This window comes from Gouania willdenowi, chromosome 18 (genome assembly GCF_900634775.1).
Source record: "Gouania willdenowi chromosome 18, fGouWil2.1, whole genome shotgun sequence".
Taxonomy (NCBI): Eukaryota; Metazoa; Chordata; class Actinopteri; order Blenniiformes; family Gobiesocidae; genus Gouania; species Gouania willdenowi.
Genome location: NC_041061.1, coordinates 8,724,774 through 8,743,936, shown reverse-complemented (window position 1 = coordinate 8,743,936; position 19,163 = coordinate 8,724,774). Strand labels below are relative to the sequence as shown.

The window sequence follows — 19,163 nt, the reverse complement described above, 5'->3', positions numbered from 1 at the left end:
AGCTTGCCCCCACACAATTCTAGCTTGATAGGCTGCTTGCCTTTCATTCATTCGTTTCATCTTGACAAACATGTTTCTTGTAATTTGATGAAAGTCTGGGCTGAGAGTTTATCCTTCTATCACTCAAACTAAATACTTTACTTTATGGGATTCAAATAGGTTTAGGCAGCTAACCCTACTGATCGTTCATCCAGCATCACTGCGTCCCATCCAATCTGTACACCATCCGAATTGCACATACCCCGTTAATCTCGGCTTGGCTCTCCCGCACTGGCACTTCCTGTCAATTCAGGTGACACTAAGAAAATTTTCATAGATTTTTTCATATTAAATTATTCTGCAGTTATCGTAGCTAATGCTGAACCCCATGCTGAGTTTCACAGCAGTGATGTCACCAGTGTGCCCTGGTAGTGCTAAACAATCACTCTCTTAAAACATTACAAATCAAGCAAATTTATTTGATAACATTAATTGTGTCACCTATTGCATTTTCAACAAGTTATTCACAATACCTTCACAAATTGGAAGAACTAAGAAGAAGAATCAGACTTACATTTTGTGAATTTATTATTTATTTATTTTTAATCATTTTATGTTTTTGAACTTGTATGCATTTTTCTTCAAAAAAAACGCAAACGTCATAGCAATCCAAAATCAATGAAGCGTGAAATGGACAAGATTTTGTCGGCCATCTTGAAAAAGGGCAGCCATATATTTTTCAAGTGACTTGAGATCTGATTTCTCCTAATACCATAAAGAATCGACATAAAAAATGTAGTGCTTGTACCATCATTTGCACAGTTTTTGTCTTATCTACCCGACTAAAAGCTCTGATGTAAAATTTAGTGACCTTGTTCAAAGAAATATAAAACTTCAAATATAAGACCTCAATTAGTAATTCAATACAAATCAATCAATACAAACTTGTCACACACGTGTGGCCAAAACGTCATCTATATAATACTAACCTAACATCTCGATTAATTTTAAGTAACAAATATGCAAGATGAAATTTACTGTTGAAACAAATTGGAATTGTTTACTTGTAAATTTACCTTTTGTGTGACGTTAAGTTACTGATTAATAACTGATGACATTAAGATGACTAAAAAGCTGTTTAAGGCTTTGAGCTGAAAATAATAAGCAACTTATTGAGCAACACTAACTGAATGCTCTGTCGGTGCAGTGAAACTATTTATACTCAAAAAGGGAAAGTAAAACTTTGTTTTACACAATAATTCATGGCAATAAATCTTATACCATAATTAACCATTTGATTGCTGCAACATTCAAAAGAAATGTGGATTTCCTAAAGACTAGTGGTATTTAGGTTTGTAACCATGAATAATTTGCTATGGCAATGTGAAAACATGATGTATATTTCAGGTCTTGCTTTCTAATTCAATCAGTCTCCTATGGGTAAATAACAAAAATAAAAACTACCACTCATCATTTAACTAAGTTATTTTCTTGCCTACAGACAGCAACAGTTTTCCAACTGATCTATTACATCTTTATGAATTATGAGGCCATGGTTTCTGTTGTTCTTGATGTATTTTACAAGGTTCATTTGACATCTTAGAATTCATGTATTAAGTTCGTCATAACTTGTTTATGTTGCTAACCGCTGCCAACACAATGAAGGGAGTAGGCTGCAGTACTGAACCACATCAATGCCAGTGCCACAGCCTTTCTGAGAAAATTCTATATGACAGTGGCGTCACGGGGCAGTAGTCCAGAGTCCAATATATAAGGACACCCCATGAGATGTGCTGTCCCATTTAGCGTGCAGAATCACTGACGGGAAGTGGACTCAATTTAAACATTCTGCAAAGGGTACAACGCAATCAACGATTTACGGATCCGACATCTTTAGTAAAGTACATATCAATTAATTAGCTAATTTTTCACAATCATATGTTATACGTTGTTTTTTTCAAAATGGTCTATTTTATTTTATTATATTTGTTTCGATTCGACATGGTTTTGCAATAAGCTCATATTGCAAATGTATGGATTGTTCAAAATGGAAATTGAAATAATAATTTTATAAAGAGGTGGAAAATGTACTCATCATTTTTTAAAGTACAATTACAGATAATAGTTTAGTATAACCATCAGCTAATAAATAAAACAAATTTGTATGTATAAAAATGAAGCAAAAAATAACTTGATAAACCTTCAAATATAATATTATTATTACATTTTAATAAATAAACAACTCAGTAAAAGGCATTTGACCTGATTTTCTTTAACAGAATATACTTGAAGATTGTAATTCCTCACCTTTTATAGAAATTGGCTCAATATTGGGGGGTTTAAACAAATATTTCTGACAGAATATTTTAGCCTTTAACATTTTTAGTATTGAGCACTTTTCTGATATAAAACTTATTAACTTGCAATTTCCCAATAAATTTTCCAACATGTGTTTTTTGGCAGATAACTCTTAAAAGTAACATCTTTGAGGTCAATAATGTGAACTCAAACCTGTATGTTATAATGCCTTTAATTAGTACTTTTCTTTAACATAGGTTGTAAGGGCACATGGCACCAAAAATTCATGTTGATGCTATATGCGAGAACACAATCCTAAAAAGTGGTGTCCACAAAATATTTTACAAGATTATATCCATGTTCATGTTATATTTTGCATTTTTTTGTTACTTTTTGCACATTTCTGGTCTGCTTTTTTGGAACATGACCAAGACGCAACCGGGAGGATCCCTTCAGCTTTACTACAGCGCTGAAAGCTCAAACTACGGAGCTAGATAGCATCATAATTATTATCATTATACCAACTACTCTCAAAGATGCCTCTACACTGTGTAGCAGGTCATGTAATTAGACATATGAATAGAGTTTCCTTATTTACACTGGCCCTGATCCTCCGACTTACTTGGTACTTACTTGCTTCCTCATCACATCGGGTTCATATAAGAGTTTAAATGTTGTTTTTTTAATCATACCAATGACACATTTACGTTTGTTTTGTATTAGAGCTCACCTATAATTAAGCAACAGATGAGCATCAGCAGGGCGTGAGGCAGTGATAAATCAATTGAACATGCAGCAGACGTCTGTCATCACTTAGTGTGTAAACTTTAAAGCCTGGTTGTTGTCACTGGCTGCGGAGTGTGTGCCAGGTTGGACAGAATTAAACAGCCACAGAGCACTCGATTCAAACTAATCAGAAATCAGAATCAGAATCAGAATCACTTTATTGGCCAGGGGTGAATGAATACACACGAGGAATTTTCTTTGGTGACCTGTGCTCTCTCAGGTAGTATAACATTAAATAATACAATCAACTAGAATAAAGAAAAACAAACAAACAAAGAAAAATAAATGAAAAAAGAAGTATAAACATAATATAAGAGTAGTTTATACTAATATGTGCAAACTAACTAAAAATAACAAGATAATAATAATAATAATAATAATAATAATAATAATGAAAATAATAAGAATACAATAATAATAATAATAATAAGATAATAGTGCAGTAGTGCATTGATGAGTAGTGCAAATAGGTGAACATTAAAATGAAAAGACCATGTCCATGAACATTCACAGTGACAGGTTGTTCGGGGTTGATATGCTTAGTTCCAGGTTATATAACAGTAACAGAAACAGGGTCCGACAACTCTTTGACTGTTTAGTGTTGATCAGAGTGACAGCCTGAGGGAAGAACTGTTTTTATGGCGGGAAGTTTTGGCGTACAGTGATCTGTAGCACTCTGCCGGAGGGGAGGGAGTTTAAACAGAATTGTGTGCAGGGTGGGAGGGGTCTGCAGTGATGCTACCTGCCCGTTTCCTGACCCTGGACATGTATAAAGTCTTGGATGGAGGGCAGAATCAACACCAATGATCTTTTCTGCAGTCCGACTATCCTTTGTAGTCTGTGTCTGTCTAGTTTGGTTTGTAGATCCAACACAGACAGTGATGGAGGGTGCACAGAACAGACTGATGATGGAGGTGTAGAACATTATCAGCACTCCTGGGGCAGGTTGAACTTCCTCAGCATAAGCATAGTTTGGCACTTTTATTAGCAGATTCAGCATGATTTTTTCAAAGAATTAAGGTTAAGTTTTTTGTATCATCATATTCATGTAAATTGATACGTATGTCTTCTGCTCTTTATTGAACCCTGAGTAGCATTTAAGGGTTTTGTAGGATACGTACGCTAGAGGCGTACATGCCAAAGTACTGCCTAGGAATTCTTGCCGAGAATAAAGGGCATCTAAGCCTCGTCGTTTTGGTTGAATTCCAGGTGCCACAGTGGGGGACAGTCGCTCCAGTGGTACCTGTCATTGTGTTCTTGGGCAAGACACTTCGCCCCACATTGCCTAGTATGAATGTAGCGTGTGAGTCAGTGTTGGTGGGAGTAAGAGGGGCCAGTGGCGCACTATGGCAGCCTTTCTTCCATTAGTCTGTCCCAGGGCAGCTGTGGCTACAATAATAGCTTACCACCACTAAGTGTGGAGTGAAAAAATAATGCCTTAATTCAGTGAAGTGCTTTGAGTGTCTATGATAATTCGCTATACAAAATCCAATGCATTATTATTATTATTATTATTATTTAGTTTTTTTGAGTGTTCATAAATGGCTTAAAAGTGGAAAGTAGCAAAAATCAACCCTACCTGGTGGGCAGAAAGAGTCCACACCAATTTTTTCAAATGTTGGATGTAGAAGTTACAGATTCTGTACAAATATAAAGAGTAAATGTATGTTGTCAGGGAAAAATATTATAATAAGAGTAAGAAAGTGTCACTATGCGACTTAGTGGAACAAACTGCCAGCAGAGCTGAAGTCAGCAACCAATGTTAACAATTTTAAATCAAAGTTAAGGCACTTTTTTCTCTACTGCGTTGATTGAGAGGGAGATTTTGGTCATGTTGTTGTTGATGTAATGTGTTTGTTGATTATTTAAAATGTTTTTACTGATGATTTTTAAATGTTTTGTTGCAAACTTTAATGTTCTCTGTTGCACTTTTTGATCATGGTAAGCACATTGAGTTGTCTTGTGTATGAAAAGCATGATACAAATAAATCTGCCTTGCCTTACTACTACTATTTATTAATGAACCAGAAAAAAAAAATAATTCCCTAATACATTCCCATTCATGATGATAATTTAAAAAGAAAGCTAATAATAAATAATAAAAGATTGTGACACAATAATAATCAGTACCATACATTTTACACAGGCCAATTTGTTTAAAAAAGACAATCAAGATATGTCGTCTTGATAAGGAGGTTGTTATTTACATACATTCTGAAACTAATTATTTAAAGTATTATGCTTAATGCATGCTGACTTTATCCAAGATGCTCATTGAGGCAGCTCAATCTTAGGTTTAAAACAGTTTTATACAGTTTCATACAACACATATTTCGAAGGAGAAAAAGCATCAAATGAACTAATATATTAGAATGCAAGAAGAAAAGTTATTGAAAAATGGTTTTAAATAAACGAAGTGGAAACATAATGTGTTATGTTTTAAATAAAGTGAATCTGCAGAATAAGACACATCAAAATCGAGACCATTAAGTAGTATAATCTTGCTTTAAAATTGTAAAATAAATTTAAGATGTATTCACATGCTTTTTTTATAATTGATCTGTTCTATCTTTATTTGTATCACTGTCTGTATTGTGAGTGTACAATAATGACATGATTACTTTGCAAGCGTGCACAGGCATGCAGGCACGCGTGCATAAGCACAAAGCACAAAATAGGGTCTTTTTTTTTTTTTAATACTTGAAATGTCTTAGTTTTTTTTTTTTTTCGTAAGAACAAAGCAACATAAAAAATACTGCAACAAACAGTAAACAGTGTCACAGTACATCATTATTTCCAATTATATTTCTAGGCCACTGACATTCTTAGTGTTTGGTAAAAGTGTTTGAACAGCATTTTGAGTATGTTTTATTACAGTGCACAGGTAGTGTGTTTGGTGGGTATTCCCACAACTTCCCCAACATGTATGACCCATTGATGTAAAATGTGTTGTCATTTTAGGGATAGCAAAAAAGCAGACAAGATTCTTCCAGCAAAATTCAAGCCAGTACATGAAACAGGAAGTAGAGGAGGAAGTTTCACACATGTTCTCCCATTGTTCATCGGTTATTTTATCATTCAATTCTTTTTCCCATCGCTCCCTGATGTAGTTTGTGGTCTCTCCTCGAACCTTTTATAATTCCTGATAAAGTCTTGAAATTATTGATTTGGAGCTACCAGCATATGCCTGTATTATTGATTGTATTGTTTTATAGGTTCTGTAATTACCTCATTCTTAATTATTTCTTTTAGAAAGTATTGACGTAATTATAAATACCTTAAAATTTGTGCCTTTCTAAGTTGTATTTTTCCACTTAATACCTGAAAACTTTTTAATGATTTATTCTCTGTTATGCTACAGTAGGTGTCAATACATTTATTGACCAGTGTTTAAATCCAGAATCCACACAAAATTAGTCTTAAGAAAGAATGTTCTTATTCTCTTATTTAACTTGCAGATTTCCAGAACCTACAATGGGGGTTGAGTTGATCATTTCCTCCTGGTATTAACGGGTAAGGATAAAAATTTTAAAAAAAACTTAATATTTGGGATTTATTTTTTTTTAATGTTGGATTTTAGATGAAAGGATAGATAAATAAAATGAATAAACGGATACATGAATGGATTGATGGATCAAATGTTTAAACTGCTGATTAATGCTGAAAATCTATGTATCTCAATCAAAATTAGCCAGGAAGATTAATTTCACATCCGAATGGGAATCAACGTCAACTACAACAACTTTGGCCAAAGAAGAGACCACGTCTGTTCAGTCAACATATTTACTTCGACCAACTCCTTTCGATACGACGACAATCGAAACATTCTTCGTCAACAAACATCGAATCCAACAACACCTGCTCTAGATACATCAATATCAAGTACAGCAGAAACGACAACAGGAGCAAACTGTCATCATCTACTACATGACATTTACATCCCTTCAAAGCTCTTTTACAAACGACCTTTTGGATCCATCATCTGCTGCGTATCAAGCTAGAGTTCAAATGATCACCTCAGAGGTACGTTTTCTTTGTCAAAGGGCGAATTCTCTACATGGAAAAAAGTCTAAACATAGCATGTTTTCAGAATCAACCTGCTCGTAATTCACTTGTATTAACATTTGTGCCAGTGACCCACCACAATCTTTTAAAAACAAGCATTTATAACCACATTAACATAATTTTAGCTATTCTTTTGTGGTTACCACACACGCACACGCACACACACACACACACACACACACACACACACACACACACACCACACACACCACTCTTTGCAAAAGATCTTTGAATTTTTTTGAAAAGCTCTTTATGAAACTGATGTTGTTATTGTTATAAGGGGAATATACCTCCAATGTTTTGTTTGAACTAATGATATCTGTTCTCCTATTTTTAGTTGGAAAATTACTTCCGACAGTTATTTGCTGCTACCTTCATTGCAATAGGAAACATGCAGTTCAGGTAATTGAAATTTTTTCATTTAATGTTAAATGTTTGGCAAACCATTTAACATTTGGTTAAATTTTATTAACCAAATGATTTTAAAAAGCAAACTTTTTAAAATCATGTTCTTTGATTCTACTCTGCAGAAATGGATCAGTCATCAATATCGTGCAATCTCAGTTTTCAAAGGGGAATAACACTCCTAATAGCGCTGAAGTAGAGGAGGGCTTTAGTGACTGCTTCTCAAAATGTCACTGGCTTTGACATTGAAACGAGCTCCATCATTGTCAATTCCATCCTTACTGTGGAATGTAAGATATATATATATGTATATTCTTTTTTTTTTTTTTTTTTTTTACTTATTTTTTTAATATGATCAACTTGAGGCTAAAATGATAAACTAACCTTAAACTGTTTTCTTTTTTCTTAATTTACAGCAACGATACCTTCAACAACGACACTATTAAGTACCTCTGCTGCTACCATGACATCAATTATTCCTACAACAACGTCACAAGAAATGTTTATCAACAAATCCACTTGAAACATCAAGTCCAACATCATCAATTACTTCTGAAGAATCCATAACAACTAATCAAATCCTTCACTGAGCACAACTCTAGCAACATTTACAACATCTGGTCAAGCTCCAAGTAAAGCAGAAACTACAACAGGAGCACAAGAAACTTTGACATCTCTTTTGACAGCAACCACATCAAAAACCACACCCAATTACTTTAACTAACCCAACAGCGGAGAAACTACAACATTTGAAAGAACAACACCATTTAGTTCAACATTTGTTGGACAGACCACAACAGCTCCATTGACTGCAACAACTCCTCAAACAACAGCCAGAGTTTCTGAACCAACAGATACAACATCGTCCACTCTTGATCTAACAGCTGAGACAACATCTGTGATAACAACTGATGCTTTAACCACTACTGCTTCTTTGACATCCCTCCTCAAACAACAACAGGAAGACCTTCAACAATTGCTTCAACAACTGCACTACTAAGTACACTGCTGCTACCATGACGTCAACAAAAAATCCTACAACAACGCCACAAGAAACTTTATCAACAAATCCAGTTGAAACATTAGGTCCAACAACATCTGTGTTATCAACATCATCAATTACTTTTGAAGAATCCATAACAACTACAACAAATCCTTCACTGAGCACAACTCTAGCAACATTTACAACATCTGGTCCAGCTGCAACTACAGCAGAAACTACAACAGGAGCAACTGTCATCATCTACGACATGACATTTACATCCCTTCACAGCACTTTTACAAACGACCTTTTGGATCCATCATCTGCTGCGTATCAAGCTAGAGTCCAAATGATCACCTCAGAGGTACGTTTCTTTGTCAAAGGGCGAATTCTCTACATGGAAAAAAGTCTAAACATAGCATGTTTTCAGAATCAACCTGCTCGTAATTCACTTGTATTAACATTTGTGCCAGTGACCCACCACAATCTTTAAAAACAAGCATTTATTAACCACCATTAACATAATTTTAGCTATTCTTTTGTGTTACGTAAGTGTCTTGTGTTTCACACGCACGCACGCACGCACGCACGCACGCACGCACACGCACACGCGCACACGCACACACACACACACACACACACACCACTCTTTGCAAAAGATCTTTGAATTTTTTTGAAAAGCTCTTTATGAAACTGATGTGTTATTGTTATAAGGGAATATACCTCCAATGTTTTGTTTGAACTAATGATATCTGTTCTCCTATTTTTAGTTGGAAAATTACTTCCGACAGTTATTTGCTGCTACCTTCATTGCAATAGGAAACGTGCAGTTCAGGTAATTGAAATTTTTTCATTTAATGTTAAATGTTTGGCAAACCAGAGCAAACTTTTTAAAATCATGTTCTTTAATTCTACTCTGCAGAAATGGATCAGTCATCAATATCGTGCAATCTCAGTTTTCAAAGGGGAATAACACTCCTAATAGCGCTGAAGTAGAGGAGGGTTTAGTGACTGCTTCTCAAAATGTCACTGGCTTTGACATTGAAACGAGCTCCATCATTGTCAATTCCATCCTTACTGTGGAATGTAAGATATATATATGTATATTCTTTTTTTTTTTTTTTTTTTACTATTTTTTTAATATGATCAACTTGAGGCTAAAATGATAAACTAACCTTAACTGTTTTCTTTTTTCTTAATTTACAGCAACGATACCTTCAACAACGACACTATTAAGTACCTCTGCTGCTACCATGACATCAATTATTCCTACAACAACGTCACAAGAAATTTTATCAACAAATCCACTTGAAACATCAAGTCCAACATCATCAATTACTTCTGAAGAATCCATAACAACTACATCAAATCCTTCACTGAGCACAACTCTAGCAACATTTACAACATCTGGTCAAGCTCCAAGTAAAGCAGAAACTACAACAGGAGCACAAGAAACTTTGACATCTCTTTTGACAGCAACCACATCAAAAACCACACCAATTACTTTAACTAACCCAACAGCGGAAACTACAACATTTGAAAGAACAACACCATTTAGTTCAACATTTGTTGGACAGACCACAACAGCTCCATTGACTGCAACAACTCCTCAAACAACAGCCAGAGTTTCTGAACCAACAGATACAACATCGTCCACTCTTGATCTAACAGCTGAGACAACATCTGTGATAACAACTGATGCTTTAACCACTACTGCTTCTTTGACATCCCCTCCTCAAACAACAACAGGAAGACCTTCAACAATTGCTTCAACAACTGCACTACTAAGTACACCTGCTGCTACCATGACGTCAACAAAAAATCCTACAACAACGCCACAAGAAACTTTATCAACAAATCCAGTTGAAACATTAGGTCCAACAACATCTGTGTTATCAACATCATCAATTACTTTTGAAGAATCCATAACAACTACAACAAATCCTTCACTGAGCACAACTCTAGCAACATTTACAACATCTGGTCCAGCTGCAACTACAGCAGAAACTACAACAGGAGCAACTGTCATCATCTACGACATGACATTTACATCCCTTCACAGCACTTTTACAAACGACCTTTTGGATCCATCATCTGCTGCGTATCAAGCTAGAGTCCAAATGATCACCTCAGAGGTACGTTTCTTTGTCAAAGGGCGAATTCTCTACATGGAAAAAAGTCTAAACATAGCATGTTTTCAGAATCAACCTGCTCGTAATTCACTTGTATTAACATTTGTGCCAGTGACCCACCACAATCTTTAAAAACAAGCATTTATTAACCACCATTAACATAATTTTAGCTATTCTTTTGTGTTACGTAAGTGTCTTGTGTTTCACACGCACGCACGCACGCACGCACGCACGCACACGCACACGCACACGCACACACACACACACACACACACACCACTCTTTGCAAAAGATCTTTGAATTTTTTTGAAAAGCTCTTTATGAAACTGATGTGTTATTGTTATAAGGGAATATACCTCCAATGTTTTGTTTGAACTAATGATATCTGTTCTCCTATTTTTAGTTGGAAAATTACTTCCGACAGTTATTTGCTGCTACCTTCATTGCAATAGGAAACGTGCAGTTCAGGTAATTGAAATTTTTTCATTTAATGTTAAATGTTTGGCAAACCAGAGCAAACTTTTTAAAATCATGTTCTTTAATTCTACTCTGCAGAAATGGATCAGTCATCAATATCGTGCAATCTCAGTTTTCAAAGGGGAATAACACTCCTAATAGCGCTGAAGTAGAGGAGGGTTTAGTGACTGCTTCTCAAAATGTCACTGGCTTTGACATTGAAACGAGCTCCATCATTGTCAATTCCATCCTTACTGTGGAATGTAAGATATATATATGTATATTTTTTTTTTTTTTTTTTTTACTATTTTTTAATATGATCAACTTGAGGCTAAAATGAAACTAACCTTAACTGTTTTCTTTTTTCTTAATTTACAGCAACAATACCTTCAACAACGACACTATTAAGTACCTCTGCTGCTACCATGACATCAATTATTCCTACAACAACGTCACAAGAAATTTTATCAACAAATCCACTTGAAACATCATCAATTACTTCTGAAGAATCCATAACAACTACATCAAATCCTTCACTGAGCACAACTCTAGCAACATTTACAACATCTGGTCAAGCTCCAAGTAAAGCAGAAACTACAACAGGAGCACAAGAAACTTTGACATCTCTTTTGACAGCAACCACATCAAAAACCACACCAATTACTTTAACTAACCCAACAGCGGAAACTACAACATTTGAAAGAACAACACCATTTAGTTCAACATTTGTTGGACAGACCACAACAGCTCCATTGACTGCAACAACTCCTCAAACAACAGCCAGAGTTTCTGAACCAACAGATACAACATCGTCCACTCTTGATCTAACAGCTGAGACAACATCTGTGATAACAACTGATGCTTTAACCACTACTGCTTCTTTGACATCACCTCCTCAAACAACAACAGGAAGACCTTCAACAATTGCTTCAACAACTGCACTACTAAGTACACCTGCTGCTACCATGACGTCAACAAAAAATCCTACAACAACGCCACAAGAAACTTTATCAACAAATCCAGTTGAAACATTAGGTCCAACAACATCTTTGTTATCGACATCATCAATTACTTTTGAAGAATCCATAACAACTACAACAAATCCTTCACTGAGCACAACTCTAGCAACATTTACAACATCTGGTCCAGCTGCAACTACAGCAGAAACTACAACAGGAGCAACTGTCATCATCTACTACATGACATTTACATCCCTTCACAGCACTTTTACAAACGACCTTTTGGATCCATCATCTGCTGCGTATCAAGCTAGAGTCCAAATGATCACCTCAGAGGTACGTTTCTTTGTCAAAGGGCGAATTCTCTACATGGAAAAAAGTCTAAACATAGCATGTTTTCAGAATCAACCTGCTCGTAATTCACTTGTATTAACATTTGTGCCAGTGACCCACCACAATCTTTAAAAACAAGCATTTATTAACCACCATTAACATAATTTTAGCTATTCTTTTGTGTTACGTAAGTGTCTTGTGTTTCACGCACACACACACACACACACGCACACACACGCACACCACGCACACACGCACACACACACACACACACACACACCACTCTTTGCAAAAGATCTTTGAATTTTTTGAAAAGCTCTTCATGAAACTGATGTGTTATTGTTATAAGGGAATATACCTCCAATGTTTTGTTTGAACTAATGATATCTGTTCTCCTATTTTTAGTTGGAAAATTACTTCCGACAGTTATTTGCTGCTACCTTCATTGCATTAGGAAACATGCAGTTCAGGTAATTGAAATATTTTTCATTTAATGTTAAATGTTTGGCAAACCAGAGCAAACTTTTTAAAATCATGTTCTTTGATTCTACTCTGCAGAAATGGATCAGTCATCAATATCGTGCAATCTCAGTTTTCAAAGGGGAATAACACTCCTACTAGCGCTGAAGTAGAGGAGGTTTAGTGACTGCTTCTCAAAATGTCACTGGCTTTGACATTGAAACGAGCTCCATCATTGTCAATTCCATCCTTACTGTGGAATGTAAGATATATATATATATATGTTTTTTTTTTTTTTTACTATTTTTTTAATATGATCAACTTGAGGCTAAAATGATAAACTAACCTTAACTGTTTTTTTTCTTAATATACAGCAACGATACCTTCAACAACGACACTATTAAGTACCTCTGCTGCTACCATGACATCAATTATTCCTACAACAACGTCACAAGAAATTTTATCAACAAATCCACTTGAAACATCAAGTCCAACATCATCAATTACTTCTGAAGAATCCATAACAACTACATCAAATCCTTCACTGAGCACAACTCTAGCAACATTTACAACATCTGGTCAAGCTCCAAGTAAAGCAGAAACTACAACAGGAGCACAAGAAACTTTGACATCTCTTTTGACAGCAACCACATCAAAAACCACACCAATTACTTTAACTAACCCAACAGCGGAAACTACAACATTTGAAAGAACAACACCATTTAGTTCAACATTTGTTGGACAGACCACAACAGCTCCATTGACTGCAACAACTCCTCAAACAACAGCCAGAGTTTCTGAACCAACAGATACAACATCGTCCACTCTTGATCTAACAGCTGAGACAACATCTGTGATAACAACTGATGCTTTAACCACTACTGCTTCTTTGACATCCCCTCCTCAAACAACAACAGGAAGACCTTCAACAATTGCTTCAACAACTGCACTACTAAGTACACCTGCTGCTACCATGACGTCAACAAAAAATCCTACAACAACGCCACAAGAAACTTTATCAACAAATCCAGTTGAAACATTAGGTCCAACAACATCTGTGTTACATCATCAATTACTTTTGAAGAATCCATAACAACTACAACAAATCCTTCACTGAGCACAACTCTAGCAACATTTACAACATCTGGTCCAGCTGCAACTACAGCAGAAACTACAACAGGAGCAACTGTCATCATCTACGACATGACATTTACATCCCTTCACAGCACTTTTACAAACGACCTTTTGGATCCATCATCTGCTGCGTATCAAGCTAGAGTCCAAATGATCACCTCAGAGGTACGTTTCTTTGTCAAAGGGCGAATTCTCTACATGGAAAAAAGTCTAAACATAGCATGTTTTCAGAATCAACCTGCTCGTAATTCACTTGTATTAACATTTGTGCCAGTGACCCACCACAATCTTTAAAAACAAGCATTTATTAACCACCATTAACATAATTTTAGCTATTCTTTTGTGTTACGTAAGTGTCTTGTGTTTCACACGCACGCACGCACGCGCGCACGCACGCACACGCACACGCACACGCACACGCACACACACACACACACACACCACTCTTTGCAAAAGATCTTTGAATTTTTTTGAAAAGCTCTTTATGAAACTGATGTGTTATTGTTATAAGGGAATATACCTCCAATGTTTTGTTTGAACTAATGATATCTGTTCTCCTATTTTTAGTTGGAAAATTACTTCCGACAGTTATTTGCTGCTACCTTCATTGCAATAGGAAACGTGCAGTTCAGGTAATTGAAATTTTTCATTTAATGTTAAATGTTTGGCAAACCAGAGCAAACTTTTTAAAATCATGTTCTTTAATTCTACTCTGCAGAAATGGATCAGTCATCAATATCGTGCAATCTCAGTTTTCAAAGGGGAATAACACTCCTAATAGCGCTGAAGTAGAGGAGGGTTTAGTGACTGCTTCTCAAATGTCACTGGCTTTGACATTGAAACGAGCTCCATCATTGTCAATTCCATCCTTACTGTGGAATGTAAGATATATATATGTATATTCTTTTTTTTTTTTTTTTTACTATTTTTTTAATATGATCAACTTGAGGCTAAAATGATAAACTAACCTTAACTGTTTTTTTTTTCTTAATTTACAGCAACAATACCTTCAACAACGACACTATTAAGTACCTCTGCTGCTACCATGACATCAATTATTCCTACAACAACGTCACAAGAAATTTATCAACAAATCCACTTGAAACATCATCAATTACTTCTGAAGAATCCATAACAACTACATCAAATCCTTCATGAGCACAACTCTAGCAACATTTACAACATCTGGTCAAGCTCCAAGTAAAGCAGAAACTACAACAGGAGCACAAGAAACTTTGACATCTCTTTTGACAGCAACCACATCAAAAACCACACCAATTACTTTAACTAACCCAACAGCGGAAACTACAACATTTGAAAGAACAACACCATTTAGTTCAACATTTGTTGGACAGACCACAACAGCTCCATTGACTGCAACAACTCCTCAAACAACAGCCAGAGTTTCTGAACCAACAGATACAACATCGTCCACTCTTGATCTAACAGCTGAGACAACATCTGTGATAACAACTGATGCTTTAACCACTACTGCTTCTTTGACATACCTCCTCAAACAACAACAGGAAGACCTTCAACAATTGCTTCAACAACTGCACTACTAAGTACACCTGCTGCTACCATGACGTCAACAAAAAAATCCTACAACAACGCCACAAGAAACTTTATCAACAAATCCAGTTGAAACATTAGGTCCAACAACATCTGTGTATCAACATCATCAATTACTTTTGAAGAATCCATAACAACTACAACAAATCCTTCACTGAGCACAATCTAGCAACATTTACAAACATCTGGTCCAGCTGCAACTACAGCAGAAACTACAACAGGAGCAACTGTCATCATCTACTACATGACATTTACATCCCTTCACAGCACTTTTACAAACGACCTTTTGGATCCATCATCTGCTGCGTATCAAGCTAGAGTCCAAATGATCACCTCAGAGGTACGTTTCTTTGTCAAAGGGCGAATTCTCTACATGGAAAAAAGTCTAAACATAGCATGTTTTCAGAATCAACTGCTCGTAATTCACTTGTATTAACATTTGTGCCAGTGACCCACCACAATCTTTAAAAACAAGCATTTATTAACCACCATTAACATAATTTTAGCTATTCTTTTGTGTTACGTAAGTGTCTTGTGTTCACGCACACACACACACACACACGCACCACGCACCACACACGCACACACGCACGCACCACACACACACACACACACACCACTCTTTGCAAAAGATCTTTGAATTTTTTTGAAAAGCTCTTCATGAAACTGATGTGTTATTGTTATAAGGGAATATACCTCCAATGTTTTGTTTGAACTAATGATATCTGTTCTCCTATTTTTAGTTGGAAAATTACTTCCGACAGTTATTTGCTGCTACCTTCATTGCATTAGGAAACATGCAGTTCAGGTAATTGAAATTTTTCATTTAATGTTAAATGTTTGGCAAACCAGAGCAAACTTTTTAAAATCATGTTCTTTGATTCTACTCTGCAGAAATGGATCAGTCATCAATATCGTGCAATCTCAGTTTTCAAAGGGGAATAACACTCCTATAGCGCTGAAGTAGAGGAGGTTTTAGTGACTGCTTCTCAAAATGTCACTGGCTTTGACATTGAAACGAGCTCCATCATTGTCAATTCCATCCTTACTGTGGAATGTAAGATATATATATATATATGTATATTTTTTTTTTTTTTTTTACTATTTTTTAATATGATCAACTTGAGGCTAAAATGATAAACTAACCTTAACTGTTTTCTTTTTCTTAATATACAGCAACGATACCTTCAACAACGACACTATTAAGTACCTCTGCTGCTACCATGACATCAATTATTCCTACAACAACGTCACAAGAAATTTTATCAACAAATCCACTTGAAACATCAAGTCCAACATCATCAATTACTTCTGAAGAATCCATAACAACTACATCAAATCCTTCACTGAGCACAACTCTAGCAACATTTACAACATCTGGTCAAGCTCCAAGTAAAGCAGAAACTACAACAGGAGCACAAGAAACTTTGACATCTCTTTTGACAGCAACCACATCAAAACCACAACAATTACTTTAACTAACCCAACAGCGGAAACTACAACATTTGAAAGAACAACACCATTTAGTTCAACATTTGTTGGACAGACCACAACAGCTCCATTGACTGCAACAACTCCTCAAACAACAGCCAGAGTTTCTGAACCAACAGATACAACATCGTCACTCTTGATTAACAGCTGAGACATCATCTGTGATAACAACTGATGCTTTAACCACTACTCCTTCTTTGACATCACCTCCTCAAACAACAACAGGAAGACCTTCAACAATTGCTTCAACAACTGCACTACTAAGTACACCTGCTGCTACCATGACGTCAACAAAAATCCTACAACAACGCCACAAGAAACTTTATCAACAAATCCAGTTGAAACATTAGGTCCAACAACATCTTGTTATCGACATCATCAATTACTTTTGAAGAATCCATAACAACTACAACAAATCCTTCACTGAGCACAACTCTAGCAACATTTACAACATCTGGTCCAGCTGCAACTACAGCAGAGAACTACAACAGGAGCAACTGTCATCATCTACTACATGACATTTACATCCCTTCACAGCACTTTTACAAACGACCTTTTGGATCCATCATCTGCTGCGTATCAAGCTAGAGTCCAAATGATCACCTCAGAGGTACGTTTCTTTGTCAAAGGGCGAATTCTCTACACGGAAAAAAGTCTAAACATAGCATGTTTTCAGAATCAACCTGCTCGTATTCACTTGTATTAACATTTGTGCCAGTGACCCACACAATCTTTAAAAACAAGCATTTATTAACCACCATTAACATAATTTTAGCTATTCTTTTGTGTTACGTAAGTGTCTTGTGTTTCACTCACACACGCACACACACGCACACACGCACACACACACACACACACACACTCTTTGCAAAAGATCTTTGAATTTTTTTGAAAAGCTCTTTATGAAACTGATGTGTTATTGTTAAAGGGAATATACCTCCAATGTTTTGTTTGAACTAATGATATCTGTTCTCCTATTTTTAGTTGGAAAATTACTTCCGACAGTTATTTGCTGCTACCTTCATTGCAATAGGAAACATGCAGTTCAGGTAATTGAAATATTTTTGATTTAATGTTAAATGTTTGGCAAACCATAGCAAACTTTTTAAAATCATGTTCTTTATTCTACTCTGCAGAAATGGATCAGTCATCAATATCATGCAATCTGAGTTTTCAAAGGGGAATAACACTCCTACTAGCGCTGAAGTAGAGGAGGTTTTAGTGACTGCTTCTCAAAATGTCACTGGCTTTGACATTGAAACGAGCTCCATCATTGTCAATTCCATCCTTACTGTGGAATGTAAGATATCTATATATGTATATTCTTTTTTTTTTTTTTTTTTTTACTATTTTTTAATATGATTAACTTGAGGCTAAAATGATAAACTAACCTTAACTGTTTTCTTTTTTCTTAATTTACAGCAACGATACCTTCAACAACGACACTATTAAGTACCTCTGCTGCTACCATGACATCAATTATTCCTACAACAACGTCACAAGAAATTTTATCAACAAATCCACTTGAAACATCAAGTCCAACATCATCAATTACTTCTGAAGAATCCATAACAACTACATCAAATCCTTCACTGAGCACAACTCTAGCAACATTTACAACATCTGGTCAAGCTCCAAGTAAAGCAGAAACTACAACAGGAGCAGAAGAAACTTTGACATCTCTTTTGACAGCAACCACATCAAAAACCACACCAATTACTTTAACTAACCCAACAGCGGAAACTACAACATTTGAAAGAACAACACCATTTAGTTCAACATTTGTTGGACAGACCACAACAGCTCCATTGACTGCAACAACTCCTCAAACAACAGCCAGAGTTTCTGAACCAACAGATACAACATCGTCCACTCTTGATCTAACAGCTGAGACAACATCTGTGATAACAACTGATGCTTTAACCACTACTGCGTCTTTGACATTACCTCCTCAAACAAACAACAGGAAGACCTTCAACAATTGCTTCAACAACTGCACTACTAAGTACACCTGCTGCTACCATGACGTCAGCAAAAAATCCTACAACAACGCCACAAGAAACTTTATCAACAAATCCAGTTGAAACATTAGGTCCAACAACATCTTTGTTA

The 19,163-nt window shown here is 35.8% G+C and overlaps 2 protein-coding genes and 3 long non-coding RNA genes across 5 annotated transcripts; all 5 read left to right on the top strand.

The window, feature by feature from the left end:
• Positions 1-7,015: 7,015 nt before the first annotated feature.
• Positions 7,016-7,680, top strand: LOC114480161 (uncharacterized). Its single transcript, XR_003676066.1, has 3 exons — positions 7,016-7,086; positions 7,466-7,530; positions 7,659-7,680. It is a non-coding gene; the product is annotated as an uncharacterized LOC114480161 (long non-coding RNA).
• Positions 7,681-8,544: 864 nt separating this feature from the next.
• On the top strand, positions 8,545-13,038 carry LOC114480812 (mucin-5AC-like). Its single transcript, XM_028475235.1, has 9 exons — positions 8,545-8,879; positions 9,286-9,350; positions 9,438-9,601; positions 9,722-10,650; positions 11,051-11,115; positions 11,203-11,366; positions 11,482-12,398; positions 12,801-12,865; positions 12,954-13,038. The coding sequence occupies exons 1-9, from the start codon at positions 8,550-8,552 to the stop codon at positions 13,036-13,038; spliced, it is 2,784 nt and encodes a 927-aa protein (XP_028331036.1). The 5' UTR covers positions 8,545-8,549.
• Positions 13,039-13,934: 896 nt separating this feature from the next.
• LOC114480469 (uncharacterized) lies at positions 13,935-14,807 on the top strand. The gene is made up of 3 exons (XR_003676116.1): positions 13,935-14,153; positions 14,556-14,620; positions 14,707-14,807. It is a non-coding gene; the product is annotated as an uncharacterized LOC114480469 (long non-coding RNA).
• Positions 14,808-15,765: 958 nt separating this feature from the next.
• LOC114480468 (uncharacterized) lies at positions 15,766-16,500 on the top strand. The gene is made up of 3 exons (XR_003676115.1): positions 15,766-15,900; positions 16,304-16,368; positions 16,455-16,500. It is a non-coding gene; the product is annotated as an uncharacterized LOC114480468 (long non-coding RNA).
• Positions 16,501-17,541: 1,041 nt separating this feature from the next.
• On the top strand, positions 17,542-19,135 carry LOC114480811 (cell wall protein DAN4-like). Its single transcript, XM_028475234.1, has 4 exons — positions 17,542-17,661; positions 18,036-18,100; positions 18,188-18,351; positions 18,474-19,135. Exons 1-4 carry the CDS (start codon positions 17,566-17,568, stop codon positions 19,133-19,135), a joined length of 987 nt encoding a protein of 328 aa, XP_028331035.1. The 5' UTR covers positions 17,542-17,565.
• The last annotated feature ends 28 nt before the right edge of the window (positions 19,136-19,163 follow it).

Excerpts from the sequence above, each read along its gene's own strand:
- LOC114480812 (XM_028475235.1), top strand. The coding sequence starts at position 8,550 with ATGACGTCAACAAAAAATCCTACAACAACGCCACAAGAAACTTTATCA. Across the intron at positions 8,880-9,285 it reads TCCAAATGATCACCTCAGAG|TTGGAAAATTACTTCCGACA; the intron begins GTACGTTTCTTT and ends TCCTATTTTTAG. Across the intron at positions 10,651-11,050 it reads TCCAAATGATCACCTCAGAG|TTGGAAAATTACTTCCGACA; the intron begins GTACGTTTCTTT and ends TCCTATTTTTAG.
- LOC114480811 (XM_028475234.1), top strand. The coding sequence starts at position 17,566 with ATGACATTTACATCCCTTCACAGCACTTTTACAAACGACCTTTTGGAT. Across the intron at positions 18,101-18,187 it reads ATAGGAAACATGCAGTTCAG|AAATGGATCAGTCATCAATA; the intron begins GTAATTGAAATA and ends TCTACTCTGCAG. Across the intron at positions 18,352-18,473 it reads TTCCATCCTTACTGTGGAAT|CAACGATACCTTCAACAACG; the intron begins GTAAGATATCTA and ends CTTAATTTACAG.